The 17,571-nt window shown below is 37.0% G+C and overlaps 3 protein-coding genes across 5 annotated transcripts; 1 reads left to right on the top strand and 2 right to left on the bottom strand.

The window, feature by feature from the left end:
* Window positions 1-1,312: 1,312 nt before the first annotated feature.
* hint2 (histidine triad nucleotide binding protein 2) lies at window positions 1,313-5,208 on the bottom strand. Of its 3 annotated transcripts, none has more exons than XM_030143440.1 (5): window positions 4,794-5,181; window positions 4,561-4,698; window positions 4,345-4,449; window positions 1,744-1,816; window positions 1,313-1,642 (listed from the first exon to the last, which is right to left on the bottom strand). In XM_030143440.1, the coding sequence occupies exons 1-5, from the start codon at window positions 5,007-5,009 to the stop codon at window positions 1,551-1,553; spliced, it is 624 nt and encodes a 207-aa protein (XP_029999300.1). In that variant the 5' UTR covers window positions 5,010-5,181; the 3' UTR covers window positions 1,313-1,550. The 3 variants fall into 3 exon arrangements, with proteins under 3 accessions (XP_029999300.1, XP_029999302.1, XP_029999301.1); XM_030143442.1 differs by having other exon boundaries at window positions 4,923-5,173; XM_030143441.1 differs by lacking the exons at window positions 1,313-1,642; window positions 1,744-1,816 and adding an exon at window positions 4,227-4,246 and having other exon boundaries at window positions 4,283-4,449; window positions 4,794-5,208.
* A 591-nt stretch (window positions 5,209-5,799) lies between these two features.
* mrps30 (mitochondrial ribosomal protein S30) lies at window positions 5,800-11,479 on the top strand. The gene is made up of 5 exons (XM_030143438.1): window positions 5,800-6,435; window positions 8,960-9,105; window positions 9,524-9,629; window positions 10,562-10,738; window positions 11,021-11,479. The coding sequence occupies exons 1-5, from the start codon at window positions 5,826-5,828 to the stop codon at window positions 11,278-11,280; spliced, it is 1,299 nt and encodes a 432-aa protein (XP_029999298.1). The 5' UTR covers window positions 5,800-5,825; the 3' UTR covers window positions 11,281-11,479.
* Window positions 11,480-11,524: 45 nt separating this feature from the next.
* On the bottom strand, window positions 11,525-17,356 carry emb (embigin). Its single transcript, XM_030143439.1, has 8 exons — window positions 17,196-17,356; window positions 16,206-16,283; window positions 15,129-15,312; window positions 14,830-14,912; window positions 14,529-14,665; window positions 13,684-13,963; window positions 12,249-12,282; window positions 11,525-12,162 (listed from the first exon to the last, which is right to left on the bottom strand). Exons 1-8 carry the CDS (start codon window positions 17,266-17,268, stop codon window positions 12,105-12,107), a joined length of 927 nt encoding a protein of 308 aa, XP_029999299.1. The 5' UTR covers window positions 17,269-17,356; the 3' UTR covers window positions 11,525-12,104.
* Window positions 17,357-17,571: the final 215 nt, after the last annotated feature.

Genomic DNA, 17,571 nt, shown 5'->3' with positions numbered 1-17,571 from the left:
TATTATTATTCACACACCACTTTGACCTGGATTTTGACCCCCTAAACATGCTCGAAAACTCACCAATAAGAACATTTGAACAATGCAGAAAAAATATGAAAATTACATAAGAAATATATGTATGTCCAAAATTATATATGAATAAAACTAGAATAAAAATGAAGACATGATAAAAATGTGAATGGTACACACACACACACACATATAAACACACAGACACCTACAAATATATATATAAGGAAAGGAAATTCTGATGCAGACCAAAGCAGAGCAACACGCATCAGCAAAACTCTGCAGCATCTGCCAAAACAGACTTGGTGTCTGCTGAAGCAGCATTCTCAACAGGTGGCCCCGGAAACTACCCTGACGATGGTGTAAGCTGGTATAATGGCCAATGAGCATCAAGATGTTCAGATGATCTCATTATGTAAAGCCAATCAGTGGGTGTGGAAGATAAGCTTTAGAAATGTATATGAGGTAAAAATCTGACCTATTGGTCCGAGTAGTTCTGGTGTAACTTGGCGATGCTGTGAAATGCTCTTAGGTTTTGTCCTCAACAATAAAACTCTGTTGCTGTGAATCCTGACTTCTCCTGGTAATGTTTTGAAGACCAATTAGAACAGGGGTGACCAACCCTGGTCCTCGAGAGCTACTATCCTGCATGTGTTAGATGTTTCCCTCTTCCAACACACCTGACGGTCGTTATCAGGCTTCTGCAGAGCTCGATGATAGGCTTATCATTTGAATCAGGTGTGTTGGAAGAGGGATACATCTAAAACATGCAGGATAGTAGCTCTCGAGGACCAGGGTTGGTCACCCCAGAATTAGAAGTTTCATGCCATCAGAACAAAGTTCAGTCTTAAATCTTAGACCCTTTTGATCTGGGGCACCTGTTCCACATCATAATCACCAATCACAGACCAGATTGAGTCAGATGTGACCTGGACATGATTTTACTGCTCTACTTGAGTATTTGTTGAATCGGCAAAAATGAAGTTCAGAAAAGTAGCTTCACTTTACCATAAAAGCGTGATGCAATGTCAGGTCCATCTATGTTTAAATTCATTGTTTTGGTTTAATCTCAGAGAGAAATGGAGGAGGATAGGGTGTATTTTCAACTTCTTTCAGCAGCTTTAATATGTAATGTAGCAGTAACCTGAAAATTCAAGGTAAATGTCCTAATAGTAAGTGATATGGTACTTTGAGTACATTTCTTACTGAAATTGGAAACTAGTTGGTAATTCTAATATTCTCTATTGACCAAAATTCGTTGTTCATACTTAGAAGTGAAATAAATCATTTAACAGCATCAGAATTAAAAACTTTCATCTTTATTTGCATATTTATCAAACATAATTACTTCAGTTGCAATTTTTTAGTTATACTTGTCAAGATCAACATATTTACACTTGACATTGTGTTGTGAGGTGATTTTTTTTTTTTGTACGAAATACTAGTTGACATTATGTTGCTTTAGATAAATCATGCCCACCATGTTTGATTTCATATTCATGAACTGAGAGCATAGAAAAGACAGACTGATAAAACCATTATCCTGGCGGCCAACTCATCTGTCTTCCCCCCAAAACATGGATGTGAAGGTGGTAAACAGACTGAGCACCGTGTTTGCCATCGTTAATCACTGCAGAGGAAAGAAATATACCCAGAATTCAATGTACAAACCAATAAACATGTATGTACATTAACATGTGACCATATCATACTAACATGTGAGTCACTCACCCACTCTGTATCCTTCCTTTAAGAACTCTTTCTTTGCTACATTTTTGGCAACAACCAACAAATGTCCCAAAAGCTGAAAATATAAAGACAAGAGAGTTCTTTGCATCAAATCTGAAGATATTTTCACATTTTACAATTAAATAGGAATTATTAGATTTCATATACTGTTACAAGCTATGAGGTTATTTTATTGCATCAAAATTGTATTATTCATTATTTAACTAAACAAAAAATGAGCATGTGACTTTGACAGCATATTCTTCCACAATCCACTATTATCTATTCCTATGATAAAGAAATGGCTAATCAGACCGTATTTAAGCAGTGAAACTTGTGCTGTGTGTTGTCACATAACTATCCAGTGTGTTTACCAGATGAACTAGACACCAGTGAACTTAAAAAAAAAAAAACACAAACATGACCTCTGGTATATGATGATATTTTGGATTCACTGACTCTGATCTTGATACAAAACAAGTAGACTCATTATTGTTTAATGACTTTGAACACAATACTATTCATAAATATGCCTTCAGTCCAGAGTTTAAAGCCTGGCTAAGATCCTTCTAATACCATGGTGGAAAAACACAGACACCACACCTCATGCATTTGGGATATATAACATTAAGAATCACTCTTAAATCACTGAACTCTGCCAAGTATTGTTCCATTCTCCAAACCCATATGCTCCCTTCTGCATGTGAACTGTTCCATTGAGGTCAAAACTGGATGTTTCAGCAGACAATGCCCCTTGAAACACATCCAGGGCATGACATGTTGAAACTGTCAAGAATTAGTTTTGTTATTATTATTTTTTGTTGTTAACAATAAACAAAACTCATTTGCATTTGTTTGTGTCTGTCCGATGCAGCCATGCCTTTTGAAACACAAAAAAGATTTTATGCAGATATTTCATGGTAATGTTTGAGATTGCGTAAAATCTGAAGGGTGTCTAAAAATTTTTTTACACTACTGTATAATGGTGTTGTAGTAAAGATCACCGACAATGACGTCTGTGCAACTATTTTTTGTGCAAATTTTTTTGTTTTTAGTCTGGCAGCGCATGTGTGCATTTAAATTTTCAATGTCTTATGAAATCTGTTGACCAGTTTAGAGAAAACCCCATCATGTTTGACCATTGCAATGTTTCTATGAACAAAGAAAAGTCCATTAGTAGTAGGGGTGTAAGAAAATATCGGTTCTGCAATATATCGTGATATTTCATTTCACAATACTGTATCGATATTAAAAAGTACTGTATCGATATTTTTAGGTATTTATTCAAATGCAGATATTGTGGAGGTTCATTTTTGCTTTTTCTTTATATTTTCTTTATTATTATTTAACACTCTTTTATTAAATAATGTTAGTTTCTTTGTTGAGATTGAACTAAAATAACATTATGATGTTTGTTCTGAACTAACAGAATATGAAGTTTTTAGTTTGTTTTTTTTGTTTTTTTTTACATTACTCAATTGCATTGATTGGAAACTGTATGGTGCCACAGTTTTTCAGGTAATTTTTATTGTTATTTAATAAAATTTCCTTCGCAGTACACAGTTTTTGTTTTTCTTTTTTTTTTTTTAAATAAAGCTATGAAACTCTTGTCCACTACAGAGGACAAAAATGCATTGCTGGGTCTCAGGAGGATATAGCATTAGATCCTGTTCTGATCAAATAAAAATGTGTTTAGTATTTGTGCCTATTTCTGGTGTAATTCAATTTTTTAAGGAAATAATCATTTAAAAAAAAAAAAAAAGAAAAACAAATAATTGCCTTTTTAACAGTATCATGATATATCGTATCATGATCCTAGTATTGTGATTTGTATCGTATCGCCAGATTCTTGCCAATACACAGCCCTAATTAGTAGACGTCAGTGAGATAAGAACTACAAACAGTTTCAGCTGGATCTCAAGCACTCTATAGGTCTCATCCTCCTCATTGTCATTATAGTATGTATATATATTGAAAATCTGTTAAAGCAGTGTGTCAGCACATTTTTTAATGTTTGTGTTGTTTAAAATACTCAGGATGTGTCATGACCAGGGGCGCTGTATGTTGAGTGCTATTAGGGATATATGATCCAGAGTATCATTGCATTCTCCAGAGCCAGGACCATGTGTAGGTGACACTGTTATACCAGGGAGGAGTGTGGAAGTGGAGGAAGAATTGACGGACAGCACCACTAGTGGCAGGAAGAAGCATAGAAGACACGAGATAAAAGCAGACAAAGTGAAATTAATCTCCATCCTAAAACTAAAACTATATTTTATTTTCATATCAATGTAATGAAATCTAATAATGTTATCATTAAAAAAAAAGATGGCTTGCACCTTTCTCATCAGTCTTGCATGAAATTGCAAAATCTATTATAAGCAAAATATTGATCCATGCCTGCAGTGTTATATTTGTGTGGTTTAAGTGGTTTACTGTGTTGAAGTGGGGGGGGCCCAATGTGATATTTTTACATGGGGTGCCAAATCTATGGCAGCACCCCTGGTCATGACATTCTCAATGGCTGCTGGGCACTGGGTGGTCATGTTCATACTCCTACTAATAACCAGTGGGTTTAAGGACTGAGTTGAGCGGAAAGTCTACCTCGGCATCATCATCTTTGGCCTCACTTATCCTGGGTATTGGGATCCTTGGAATGACCAGAAAATGAACAGGGGCCTGTGGACTGATATCCCTGAAAGCCAAACACTGATAAACACACAAAGACACCATAAATAACCCAACTTTTGCATGTGTTATCTCCTTTGTGTCAATACTCCATGAATTATGTAGATAAACCAGCAACAAATCAGAGTTTACCTTGTCGTCTTCATATATAATGTCTGCAGGGATGCTCTTGTCAATCACTTTAGAGAAGATGGTCGGAGCAGGAGAGCCGTACCTCCTGCTGGCCTCCTCTGCCAACCTGACCTCGTCACTTTTGGTGCACAGGTGTCTCTGCAGGTCAATGTGACACACAACACAGAAGTACTAGAACGCAACACACTGAAAGAAGAGGCGTTAGCATTCGAATAAACTATGTCAAACCAAACCTGTTGGTGGTGGGAGACCGCAGACAGCCCACCACTACGGTTAGGACAGTCGACCAACTGTTCTGCGGTAGTTATAAAAATAAAAAGGCCTGTGAAAACGAAAAGAAGGCTGATTTTTAGAGCAGATACCTCGACATGACAGACTCGGAGCCACCGGCTGAAGTGACCTGCTCTGGACCCGACAAACGCCGTCCGTAAAATCTGACCAAAGTACATGCCAGCAAACTAGCTCTGTTGTTTATCCCAGAAATAACGTATTTCCAGCTTATTCTTCTAGCTAGCAATTAAAACATAATGTTGTGGGTCTTCTTTCCGCAGTACCGTTTATTATCAACAGAACTCTGCAACTCACGTACTGTGGTGATGGCTTCACTGTCCCTAGTAAAGTATAAATACACGTTACAAACTCGTCTGTCTTGACAAATAATAATTATTTATCCTCATTTAAAGTATGTTGATTGGTGTCTCTATTCTTTTAGAAACACTTTTATATCTGAAGATTCAGTTATAAGAAGTTTATCTCGGCAGTATTTTTGAGACCAGTTGTTAATAGGTACTTAACATGTATATGATCGAATTTAACAATTATAATATTTACTATGAGTTGAGCTTGTGCCTGTGTCTTCCCGTCGCTTATTATATCCAAAAATGTAAACCTTTCAGTGCTAATTTCAGTTTTATCTGTGCAATTTGACTGATATTTTTTTTTGGTAAAGTCAAACTTACTACGTCACGCAAAGGCAGCATGTTTACACAAGTATAAGGTTCGCTTCAAGAGTGTCAGTGTTTTTCAGTGTTAATTATAGTGTTAGATTCTTCGCCTCTACAAAACCCAAACAGCAAATATTTAATTTTTATGGATATTATTTGAAAGAAACCACAAAATACAAAATTCGCATGTTCATATATGTATACAAAAGCCGTTTTATGATGCAGTAATTGCTGTTTGTTAATCCAGCAGGGGGCGATATTGTGGGAGTCTGTTTCTGTGATCTAAACGGAAATAGAAGAAGAAGAAGTAGTCAGGGAAAGATGGCGGCCCACATACGGCTGTCCTTGCTGTTCCCGAAAAACCTGCCTCCCCTTAGGAACCAAAAGCTTCTCCACACCGAAGCAGCGGTCAAGGAGCCCGCGTATCCCCCTATTGTCCCTTCTCTCACGGCTAAAAGTAAATCTGCCCGTCAGCGGCAGGTAGCGGAGCAGGTGAAGAGGATCTGCGCCTCCCCCGTGGAGGAGAAGCTCTCCCTCATCACTCGCATCCAACGGAAGAAATTTGTGGTTTACCCTCAGACTTTCTCACGTAACGCAGATAGATGGTACCAGCACTTCACGAAGACCGCTTACATCCCCGGTCTGCCCGAAAAATTCAGCCTGGGTCAGGAGAGGACCCAGGGGCCGGAAGGGGCAGAGGGGTCGCCGGCAGCCACAGCCTCAGTACCCGGAATTGATAAAGATGCGTTCAGGGACATCCGCTCTCTGGTTTCCCATGTGATTTTACAGGATCACTGGCACATTAAGAAAAAAAAGCCGTTCCTGTACAGAGAGCAGGAACAGGTCATTGGGCCACAGCTGAGGAACCTGGTGTCTGGACTCACCTACAGCCTGGCCCGGTACAACCCACTGCTCCAGTACTCCAGTCTAGGTAACAGTGATCCACCACACAACACATACTGTGGAAAATTGTGCTAATGTGGAGCTGAATCGACACTTTGAGAACCACAATGTATGGAAAAATTATTTGCAGTCGTGGAAAAATTATTAGACCACCCTTGTTTTCTTCCATTTGTTGTTCTTTTTAATGCCTGGTACCACTAAAGGTACATTTGTTTTGGAGAAATAGAATGATAACAACAAAAATAGTTCATAATACTTTAATTTCAGAGCTGATATCTAATCATTTTCCATGTTTTCTTGATAATAACTAAAATCAATTCAGTTCTTACATCAATAGTTATGGTATTGTACTGACAAAAACAGTGCTTTTACACATCCCATGTTTTCTTTTCTGTTGTAGTGACATGATACACACAGGAGTTCGCACTTGATTGCATAACCATTGTTTTTGATGACTTTTGATGGTCTAATAATTTTTTCCGCGACTTTACATTACCTGGAACAGTAGTGGAAAAAGAGAATGCTGAAGTGGAGTTTAATGTGGCTGAAAAGTGTCATCACAATAGACAGCACTTAGAATAACTCTACAGTTGAGTACTTCCTAAATATTGATATAAATGTGCTGATAATGGCACAACACATATTTTTTAGTACCGTATCATAACTATAGTGGCAATCTAGCTACAAAAAATACCACTTGGGGGAATTTGAAGCCATTTTCAACTCGTGATGGTGTGTAAAAACAAGGTCCGCCATGGATGTGCGTTTAATATTTTATTTACTTGCAAATCTTAAAAAACACCTACGAAAAGGGCTGAATGACTTAAAATGATCTCATATACAGAAGGGCAGAAAAATACTAATAACACCCATTCATGGTCACATACACAGGCACAGTTGAAAAACTGTGTGGCTTCCCATGGCTCAAAATCTTCTCTGATCACTTGTGTCTCCCTTAACCTCTGCCTGGCTGATTGCTACCTATGCCCACAGGTGTGCAGGTGACCCTAGCAACCAAGTTCCTCACCACAAATACACACCCACTTTCACACATACAACACACACACGTAGCACAAATCTAAATTGGCTACAACAATAATGTTAATATTTCTGATTAGAAAAACAGATGACAAAACAAACTTGTGTGGTTAAAAACTGTGTAAAACTATAGATTTAGTTGCATCTTTTTGTACAATTTTCTGCATTTTTTTTTTTTTTTTTCAGTCTGGAGAACAAACACAATCCGCAGATCCAACAAATCACTCCATGAGAATGAAAATTTATAATGCAAACTTCACAAATTGAATAATTATTTTGTACAGTAAGACTTAAAAGGAGTAGGATGAAGCTGTATGCTTATTTTCCTACCCTTTATACATTATCTTACAGCACATCTTCAACTTTGACAAACATTACCTATTCACACACCAACACTGAAAACAATATACACTATCAGAATCCTAAAATAAATATTAAATGTTACATACAAACTTAAGACTTAGTTAGAGTTCATATATCCATTAAGAGTCATGTTTATAAATGTTTTTTAAGGTGAGAGAGAGAGGTACATTGTTTCAGCTCATTTGTGCAGCTGTTCCACAGATCTACTCCTCTGACAGACATACAGGATTTCATAATTTTTTTTCTAAATGTTTTCTTTGTGAGTATTTCAGTCCCTCTAAGATCATATTGACTGTCTCTAATTTTAAACATTTCCTGGATTGGTTTTTCTTATTCTTTGTTGCATTATTTGACGTTAGAGCTGAAGCAGTTTAAAGGTCCAGTCAGTGTGTGTACATTGACATTTTAATGGCAGTGAGCGGAGACAGATCTGTTTTTGGTGAAGTTTTCTATTTTTTATAATACCTAAAGATTATATGTTTGCACTGGGAAAAAAGATGACATTTCAACACCATTAATAATATACATATTTCACTGACAACTAAACAAGAAGATTCAAATCACAGTATTATGCACAATAATCACAATAAGACTTTTTGGACAAATGAGACAAAATTGTGCAGTCTTATACAATATTCAGTATCAGTCCAGTACTTGTCTACATTTCTGGCCAAAAATGAATCATGACCTGACTTGTGATTGTAGATAGGTAGATAGATAAGCTTTATTTCAAACTCATTGTCCACATTAAAAAGTAAACTGATAAATGCAAACACAATAAAAAGAAAAAAAAGCACAATGAAAAAGAACCTCGATACTTTCAAGAGGCAGTTATACCAGTGTTTCCAGAACAGAGATGTGTAATGTACAGCACTATATGCAAGATTGGTCAGCAATAAAATTACAGTATTTTCTGAATGATTCAGGCGACACATAAATTCAAACATCAGATTTTTCAACACAGCACGCAATGAATTTACATGATTAGACATAAACAATTCACTGGCACTAGGCCATCTGGGCTTTCTTAATAAGAGTCTTACAGCATCATTGTATGCCACTGTCAGTCTGTGGAAGCTGGCCTTTTTATAGTTCACCCACTGATGTACTGTGTCTTGAAATCCTATTTTTTCTTTTGTTTCCTTAATCAGATCAGAGCCCTCATGTGAACCTCTACTGGCGGAGAGGACAGCGGATCATCCCAAAGGGGCATCGGAAAGGACGACTGGAGCCGACCAGATTCCAGATTGATGATAAACCACACAGTCAGATTCGGATCACTCAGCAGCTGCCACAGGTAAATGTTAAAAATGTTTGTCTTAACAGTAAGTAATACAAAAACTAACTGAACAACAAGAGCTTAATGACAGCATAGATCACTGCTGTGGTGTTGTTGTTTTAGCCATACTTTTGCCTTATAGTTGAAATCGTTGAAGTTTGTTAATGTTTTTATGCATAGCGGTGTATTAAATTATCATATATTTACTACTGTAAAGCATAAATAGGGAACTTAATTTAAAGAGTTCCAATATGACCCATTAGTCCATTAAGAGACATTTAATATTTCAGGGATTTGTGGTGTTGTTTAGGTAAAATAAACATTTTGAGGATGTGACCTTTACTTTTGGGAAATAACATAATAATTTCAACATGGTATGACCACAAGTACAAGTTTGAATATTTGTTTTCATCCATTTTTTGTTGATTTTTACTAGTTTACTCCTATGGAGGCGTCGTATACAGCTGAAGTACCAGAGATATCACAGGCTCCCAATATGATGCCTCTGTTCAGGAGACAATATGACAACCACATCTTCACAGGTAAGACAGGCACATGTACAGAAGCAAGGTTTGTAATTTAGTCCAAAATGCAGGATTTTACTGTAATATCTGCTCTGTAGAAAAACATCCAGGTGGGAAAATAAGTGTGTGTTAATACCATGTCATGATGTTCAGTTACATCTTGCTGTCACTAGGGGAGCGCCATCATGCAGCTTTTAGTGTCCAATCAGATACTAATAATCCAACTTCTTAGGGGGGGGTGACAAACACGCAGCCCAAAGGGTCCAATCCAACCCGCGAGATGATTTTGGAAAGTGGCAAAATTACACTGAAGATATTAACAGGCAAGGGTGTCAAACACATTTTAGTTCAGGGGCCACATACAAACCAACGTGATCTCAGGTAAATGTTTGTGTAACATTGTGTGTAATACACATGTAGAAATGATAAATTGAGGCATAATATTGTTAAAATTGCACTTATTTTTCTTAAGAAATTTCAGTTTTTTTCTGGTTATTCTCATCTTTTTTTCTGAAAGGATAGTATGTAAATCTAAATATTTTCATACTTTAATGTTTTTTTAATGCATTAAAACAAAGACAGAAACTTAAAAGCTGTCATTATTTAGAGGTTATTATGTTATTATTTTACAGGTTTGGCCCTCTTGAGATTTAACTGGGCTGAATGTGGCCCCTGAACTAAAATGAGTTTGACACCCCTTGCCTGGAGTATATGTTTTCAGTTTACTATATTTTCACAATGTGTTAAAAATCCTTTATCTGAAAAACACAGAACATTTTATGTGGTATTTGGTTACTTATGTCAAATTTGCATTAAAACTGCAATCCAGTGATTAAGAAAAAATTACTGTATATTCAAATGAAACATTGTGAGATAATTCTTGAACAGTGTATAAAAACACATTACATATCGCATTTTCCTGGGTGAAACTTCCTTCTTCCTTCCATCAGGTGCAAAGATCTCAGACCCAGCGTGTTACGGTCACACTCAGTTCCACCTGGTACCAGACCGCTACCACAGAAACCGGATGACCCGGCAGCAACAGTCAGACCAGGTGGAGGTCTTCCTCAGAGCCAACGGCCTCGCCAGCCTCTTTGCCTGGACAGGAGCTCAGGCCATGTACCAGGGTGAGTTGGACCAAAGAAAATTGGCGACTGATCTGCCTTGGTGGAGGTCTGCGCTCTCTGAGTACTTTTCTAGTTTTATTTAAGTTGAAGTTTATTAAATTTATTAATAATTATTTAAGTTTATTCTTTTTATTTTGTCTAGTTTAGTGTTATTTCATTTGTGTGAAGGGAATTCGTAAAGTAAGAATTTTATTACTGTATATGACCAACTTCTTGACTGGTTTTTTGACTTAATTTTTCCTTTTAACAACATGGGTTTGTATTTCCTTTTAACATCTGTAGGTTTCTGGAACCACGAGGACGTGACCAGGCCGTTCGTGTCCCAGGCTGTGATCACCGATGGTCAGTTCTTCTCTTTCTTCTGCTACCAGCTCAACACTGTTGCGCTCTCCGTGGAGACAGATGCCAACAACCCGAGGAAGAACCTGCTGTGGGGCACCGAGAGCCTGCGACTGTACGACAGTGTTCAGGATGGAGAAGTGATTGGTTTGAACGAAGACGTCATCAAGCTCCTCATCCGTTTCCTCATGAATCAGCCGTAGATTTCAGCTTGGTTATCTTTAAACTCATGTGTCTACCTTCAGAAAACCTGTTGAGTTTCAATCCCAAAATGGAATGAAACCAAGAGAGACACTGAACAAAATAGTAACCCTCAAGTACCGACAACCTCCTGTACATGTGGCTGTGATGATTACTGTGCAGATTGTATTTATACAGATTAAACAATGCTTTACAAATGTTTGTCAGTTCTCATTCTGCAAGTTCATGTCAAATTATAACAGACAATAACAGTGATCTATGTCATTTTAATCTGCTTGATTACATGTACAGTGGTAACCAACTTAAACATACCAAGATTTGAGCAAAGTTCAACCTTTCTGGCTACCTTGAAGTGCATAAAATAAAATAAATAAAATACCTGAATACATAGATTTGCAGTGAAACATGCTATTGAGGAAGTACATAAGGTGTAACCACAAATAGGCACAGAACTTTAAGGACAACTCACTACAGAGAATGTACAGTTAGTTATTTGCATTTTGAGTATAAGGCACTGCTCACAAACTGTAGTGCAAATAAAACGGCAGTAAAGAGGAGCTGTGGTGTTAGTTGTCATAGTGAAGGCTGCTTTTCTGATGAAGTGAGGCCATCCACAAAAACCACCTGAAGTTTTCCACAGGAAGTAGGCTGAGTCAAAGATTCAAGTGTGTTTTCTGAACTGATGTGAAAACATTTTGAAAGTATTCAACAATACAGTATCATTGCAAAGGGACTGAAAGGATATTGCTCTATTGACATTTGGAAAAAGACAAAATATGATAATGGGGTTTTTTTTTTGGTGTTAATGACTCAAGCTTTATAGTCTTTAAATCTTTCGCTGTCTCATCGAAGAATTTTCTTCCAGGCTGTTTTCTTCTTGCACCCTGATAAACACAATGAATATTATTTTTTAGGTAATACAGAGACATTTACAGTAAACTGAACTATTCTAAGAGAAATTAATACTTACTGAATGTGGCTTTGGTCTGTGTTCACATCATTTCCTGTGAATAAACCATACAGGACAAAGTTCAAATACATCAGAAAAGCAAACAAGGGAACTCAAAAAGGATAGCTGTTGAATGAGGAAAATGAAGAAATATAAGAATAATGTACAATACTGAACAAAAGTCTTAGGCTAACAATAGGTTTTTGATGTAGAAAGGTTCTAATTTCCACACATGCATTTCACAGTCTCTATTAAAACCCTTTATAGGACACACATAGAAATATTCTGAAATTCAAAATGTCAACCTTAGTGTGTTATTGGACAACATAACAGGATTTTATTACTTTTATGAAATTTTTCTTCCTGTAAGTGGCCATCAATAAATAAATAAATAAATTCAAGAAGTAATATAAAAAAAATACAAGAAAAACACATGTAAGGTGAAAGAAACATGTATTTTAGAACATTAGACCAACATAAGTGCTGATCCAGACCCCTGTCCACATCCACATGATCCCTTTGAACATCATTCCTTACATTAGTACCATTACTTCATGGTACCTAACAAAGCAGGTACACTCACTGTTCATGCAGAGGTGGACCTTACAGACCCTGTAGACCACATTGGACCTGAGATTGTTGACTCACTGTTCTCACTGTAACTTTCCATGCTGTCATTGTCTTGTAATGTGTGTGGAAATTACCAAAAATAGTCACTTGCCTGATAAAGGGTTAAGATCCGATCATCTGGATATGTGTGAAGTATGTACAGCAGGAAAAACAAAGGTTTCAGGGGAAAAAACTGCGTCTGTAAACTGATGTGGTTGTATTTAGTGTGATTTCCCTTTAACTTAACATGTCTTTAACCCTTTTGTTCAGACAATATGAGATTTATTGGATTCAATTGTGATCACTTTGTTTTGTGTGTTTGCGTGTTTGTTAGCAGGATAACTCAAAAAGTTATGGACGGATTTTCATGAAATTTTCAGGAAGTGTTGATTCTGGCACAAGGAACAAATTATTAAATTTTGGTGGTGATCGGGGGGGCAGAGGCAGATCTGTATTGGCGGAGGTCTGCGCTCTCCGAGTGCTTTTCTAGTTTTCTGATGTTTTATACCAGGTTTCATTCAACACATCAGATGTTATTGTTTGTGCTGCTTCTTGTCATGGGGTCAGGGGTCACACTAAATAATGACTTTACCCTGTAGAATCCATTTAGTTCAGTTATTTGTGTTTCGTTTAAGGCTGTGCACATATTCCCTGTATTTTTTTGTTGTATCTGAAGAAAAGAGACTTAGAAATAAATATGTATTGTCATTTCAACTCTGCAAAAACAACAAAACTAAAGATGGCCTATAAGACTTTTGCACAATACTGCACATCTTGTTTGATGTTTTTCTCTTTTTAAATTCAACATATTGTAAGTTAACACATGTACTGTTCATTCTATGTATACCTGCTGTGCTGTTCTTCTTGGACTGACTCCTTTCGTACAGCAGGATGGCGGTGACTAGGATGATCACCTCGACCATGATGGCTATGAAGGGTTTGAGGGGCTCCTGGATGCTGATGACCTTCAGTTTGACGTGGCTCATGGTGGTGGCGATGGCGTACACTGCACCGCAGTAATACAAGCCGGAGTCAGCCTCCGTCAGGTTGTGCACTGTCAGCTTGGTGTACCCATTCTCATTTTTGATTTCAAAGCGATCTAACTTTCCAGCAGCAAAAATCTGCTCCTGGGACATGAACATCACACAGATTTAGTTAGGTTCAGGCTATGAGGGATTAAATGGAATTATTTGTTTATGTCCATTAGATTTGTTTTGAAGATGTGCATACTTGCTAAGAAATATGAAACTAACTAAATATGAAACTCAGTGCCCACAGTCTGACTGCTGGGACTGTTTTTTTTTTTTTTTCCTTATGCAAGAGGTCCAGAATGTTGGTGATATGACCAAAATGATCAACATAAATTGGTTTGAGTCTTTTTTTTTTTTTTTTTTTTTTTGGTGTTTTGTTTGTCTCTGTATTTATATGGATGTATTTGTGGGGATGCCACCTGGATGGGGGGGGCAAGTTTAAGAATTACATAAGATATGCTTAAAGATGTAATTGTAATGGAAAAATGATCAATAAAGAAAAAAAAAAAAATATATATATATGAAACTATGCATCCCTCCTGCTTTTTCTTTTCCATTTCTGATGAGAATACACTTGATGGTATTGTTTTCGCTTGTGTCTATCTGTGATTAACCACTAAAAAACATATCTGACAAGACAGCTTCTCTTCAGTCTTCTCACCTTTGCAGTCCCATTGTCCTTATACCATTTCCAGGTGTTGGGCTTTGGTTTTGGCTCCTCCATTTTACAAGGAATCACCACAGAATCCCCTACATAGCTGACTATGGGTTTGTCTCGCACCTCAGCGATATGTGGAGCTGGTGGAAAACAGATAAAGATAAAGATTTGAACACAGTGACGTGTATCCTCTACACAGTTACTTGGTGTAAATATTTAATTCAGGGATGTCATTATTCAACAGTAGGGCATGTAATTACTGGGAAATGAGAAATGTGATACAGTGTTGTTAAAGGATGTGTACCTGCCAAAAGGAAGTCAACTTTTGCTTCATTTCCAAAGATGCATGAGTAACTTCCAAGGCTTTCTTCATTAACAATATTGAACCTGTGAAAGAAGATTTTGTAAAGATTTCTGTAAAAGATTTTGTTTTAAAATGTAAGTCTGTATTCAAGTAAAAGTAATCACATAGTTCTGTTAAATGTAAGTATGACATCCTGAAATCACAATCCTGTAGAGCACACGTCTAAATGGGGTAAAAAAAAAAAAAAACCAAACACATAAACAGACATTAAAATAGACGTAATGAACAAAGGCACTTACACTCTTTTTATAAGATACTGGTCATTTTCCAGCTGCACTGTCAGATGGCTGTTTTCAATTGCCTCCCCATCTTTTTTCCAGAATCCAGTTATATTTGGCAGTTTGGGGTGATTTCCCGCCCAGACACATTCAAGTGTCAGACTGACAGGATTCAACACTTCAAGTTTCTCAGTGTGACTTTCACCTTTGTGGAACATTTTAGAAATATGTTAAACACAGACAGAACAAACTCTAGAATGTGATTACATCATATGATAACAACAGTGTTTTAATTCCATAAATTATAAGTGATAAAAATATACACGGCTTTCAACAATTCAGTGTAAAATGGGCTGCAGTCCAAAGGGACGCAAAGCCCAAAGATGGAGTTTTCACTGAACCCCAGACTGGGGAACATAGTGGTGATTCAGTATTCACCTCAAAGCGCAACTCTGGAATTAACAGCCGGGGATTCATTTGTACAAGTGATGCAATATTTTCTGAACAAACACAGACTCTTGATTTACAATCAACTAGCTGAGACATGTTAAAAAGCATATGGGTTGCAGAATGTTACTCAAAATTAATTTCCCCTCCTTGTTCCTTGGTTTTTTCAACCCACTGCACGTGGTGTAAATGATGAGAAGGTGAATGATTTCACAGTTTTTAGAACAATTTATTGTCAGGTTGATGTATATTTCTACTTTAGTTTATTCTTCATTGGGGTTGATGCTCAGATCGATAGGCAAATGTCCTAATTTAATTCATACTATCTACAGACTGTGAAAACACAATAAAAGCTATCGGAAAATTAATGGGTTTTATGATGTTCACGTAACTCAAAATCCTGATATGCTGTAGAAGTACCCATCACAGATTTGGAATCATCATGTCAGATGTTGTCCAGTGTTACAGTCTGAAATACTGTTTGATGTAATGGAGTAGAAGTATCGAGTTACATAATAAGTAAATACTCAAGTACAAGTACCTCAGATGTGTAGACAGGTAAAGGAGGCTACGTAAATGTAACAGTACATTCATTACCTACATTCAACTGCTGTGACAAAACTATAAATACTGACAGAAACAGTTAAGTACCTTTGAAAACAACACTCCTATCTGCTGTCGGCAGGGGGCTAATAGGAGCCAGGGGTGGAGGGGTCGGACCAGGGGTCTCTGACACAAAAGAAACACATTACAAACACAAACTTTTAAGATAATGTACAATTGAGGTTGTGAAAACAAGTTATTATGACAAGTAGCCTATACACAAGCTAATAGAGCAAGAAAAAAATAAATAATTAAATACATAAATATTTTATAAGTGTTGGATCAAATGTAGAAACACCTGACTATAACAGCACATTAGTTAATAGAGATATGTTAAGTATTTGCCAACAGTCAAGGGACAATTAACTAATGTGTCCAGTATAAGGTGATATTAGTATCTTTAGATCATTCACTGATATGTGAATTAATTAGCTTGTTAACTTTAGTTAACATGATCACATTCACGAATGATTACAAAGCATATTAGTTAACTATTCATTAACTGTTGTAAATGCAATTTTCACAATAAATCTTTATATTTTTCTTTACAGAAACAGCGTCAGACTCCATAAACTATTCTTGAGATATAAAGGCACAGAGTTCAGCCTTAACAGGGCAGTGTTATTAACATACAAAGTATTTGAGTGTAAAGTGTTCATTTTGGGGTTTTTCTATACTACATATTTTTTCTTCAATTTTTGTATAAAAAGCTCCTAATAACAAACTGCTTTCCGTCTTACAGCTTGTCCTTTTAACATCCCATAATGATACAAATGCAGAATCGCAAGTTTCAACCTTGACAAGATTATTTTTGGGTTAGAATGAAGGGGAGAAAGAAAAGGTTAAAGATCAGTGATTGTTGGTCATTTCAGAGCTGGAGCTTCTTACATACAGCAGTGCATAACATGTACATTTAATCCAATCCAGTGACGTTCTCTTGTCCTCACAAGGTTACATATATTGTCCTGTCTTCTAGTGGAAGACAATTAATTAAACACAAACATAATATTAAACAGTTCAACCCAAATAGTTATTTACTTGTTTTGATGTGTCTGCAGGAGACAAGAAGCAGAAAGATGTGAAAAAACTGGTGCTTCCAGGAGAATGGCATGATTATAATCCTTCTGTCTTCTGTGGAAGTGTCTCTCGTCTCCGTGCCTGCTGCATCGACTACCCTCCCCACCACTACTCACCCTCCTCATACTCCTCCCCCCTCAGCTGCACAAGTGACGCAGTCATGATATCACCCTGCAGCCCGTGGGTGGCTGAATCTATCAATAATTCAACCTGACAGAGGCTGGATGCTGTGCTGCAGTGTCCTGGCCCTGCAGTCTGAACACACGGCATGGACATAACATACCTGTATGAACACTCCGGTGTGTACACCCTTAGGAGATTGTGCATTTGTCCTGAT

The sequence above is a fragment of the Sphaeramia orbicularis genome, chromosome 9 (genome assembly GCF_902148855.1).
Source record: "Sphaeramia orbicularis chromosome 9, fSphaOr1.1, whole genome shotgun sequence".
Lineage (NCBI taxonomy): Eukaryota > Metazoa > Chordata > Actinopteri > Kurtiformes > Apogonidae > Sphaeramia > Sphaeramia orbicularis.
The sequence above is the reverse complement of the archived record's forward strand: the minus strand, read 5'-3'. Positions and strand labels throughout refer to the sequence as shown.

Coding starts and splice junctions, on each gene's coding strand:
- hint2 (XM_030143440.1), bottom strand. CDS start 5,009: ATGTACTTTGGTCAGATTTTACGGACGGCGTTTGTCGGGTCCAGAGCA. Junction 4,699..4,793: donor CGGTCTCCCACCACCAACAG/GTTTGGTTTGAC, acceptor ATTGACCTGCAG/AGACACCTGTGCACCAAAAG. Junction 4,450..4,560: donor TTATATATGAAGACGACAAG/GTAAACTCTGAT, acceptor TGTGTTTATCAG/TGTTTGGCTTTCAGGGATAT.
- mrps30 (XM_030143438.1), top strand. CDS start 5,826: ATGGCGGCCCACATACGGCTGTCCTTGCTGTTCCCGAAAAACCTGCCT. Junction 9,106..9,523: donor TCACTCAGCAGCTGCCACAG/GTAAATGTTAAA, acceptor GATTTTTACTAG/TTTACTCCTATGGAGGCGTC. Junction 10,739..11,020: donor AGCTCAGGCCATGTACCAGG/GTGAGTTGGACC, acceptor TAACATCTGTAG/GTTTCTGGAACCACGAGGAC.
- emb (XM_030143439.1), bottom strand. CDS start 17,268: ATGCCATTCTCCTGGAAGCACCAGTTTTTTCACATCTTTCTGCTTCTT. Junction 15,313..16,205: donor TAGGAGTGTTGTTTTCAAAG/GTACTTAACTGT, acceptor TGTTCCACAAAG/GTGAAAGTCACACTGAGAAA. Junction 12,163..12,248: donor ACAGACCAAAGCCACATTCA/GTAAGTATTAAT, acceptor TGTGTTTATCAG/GGTGCAAGAAGAAAACAGCC.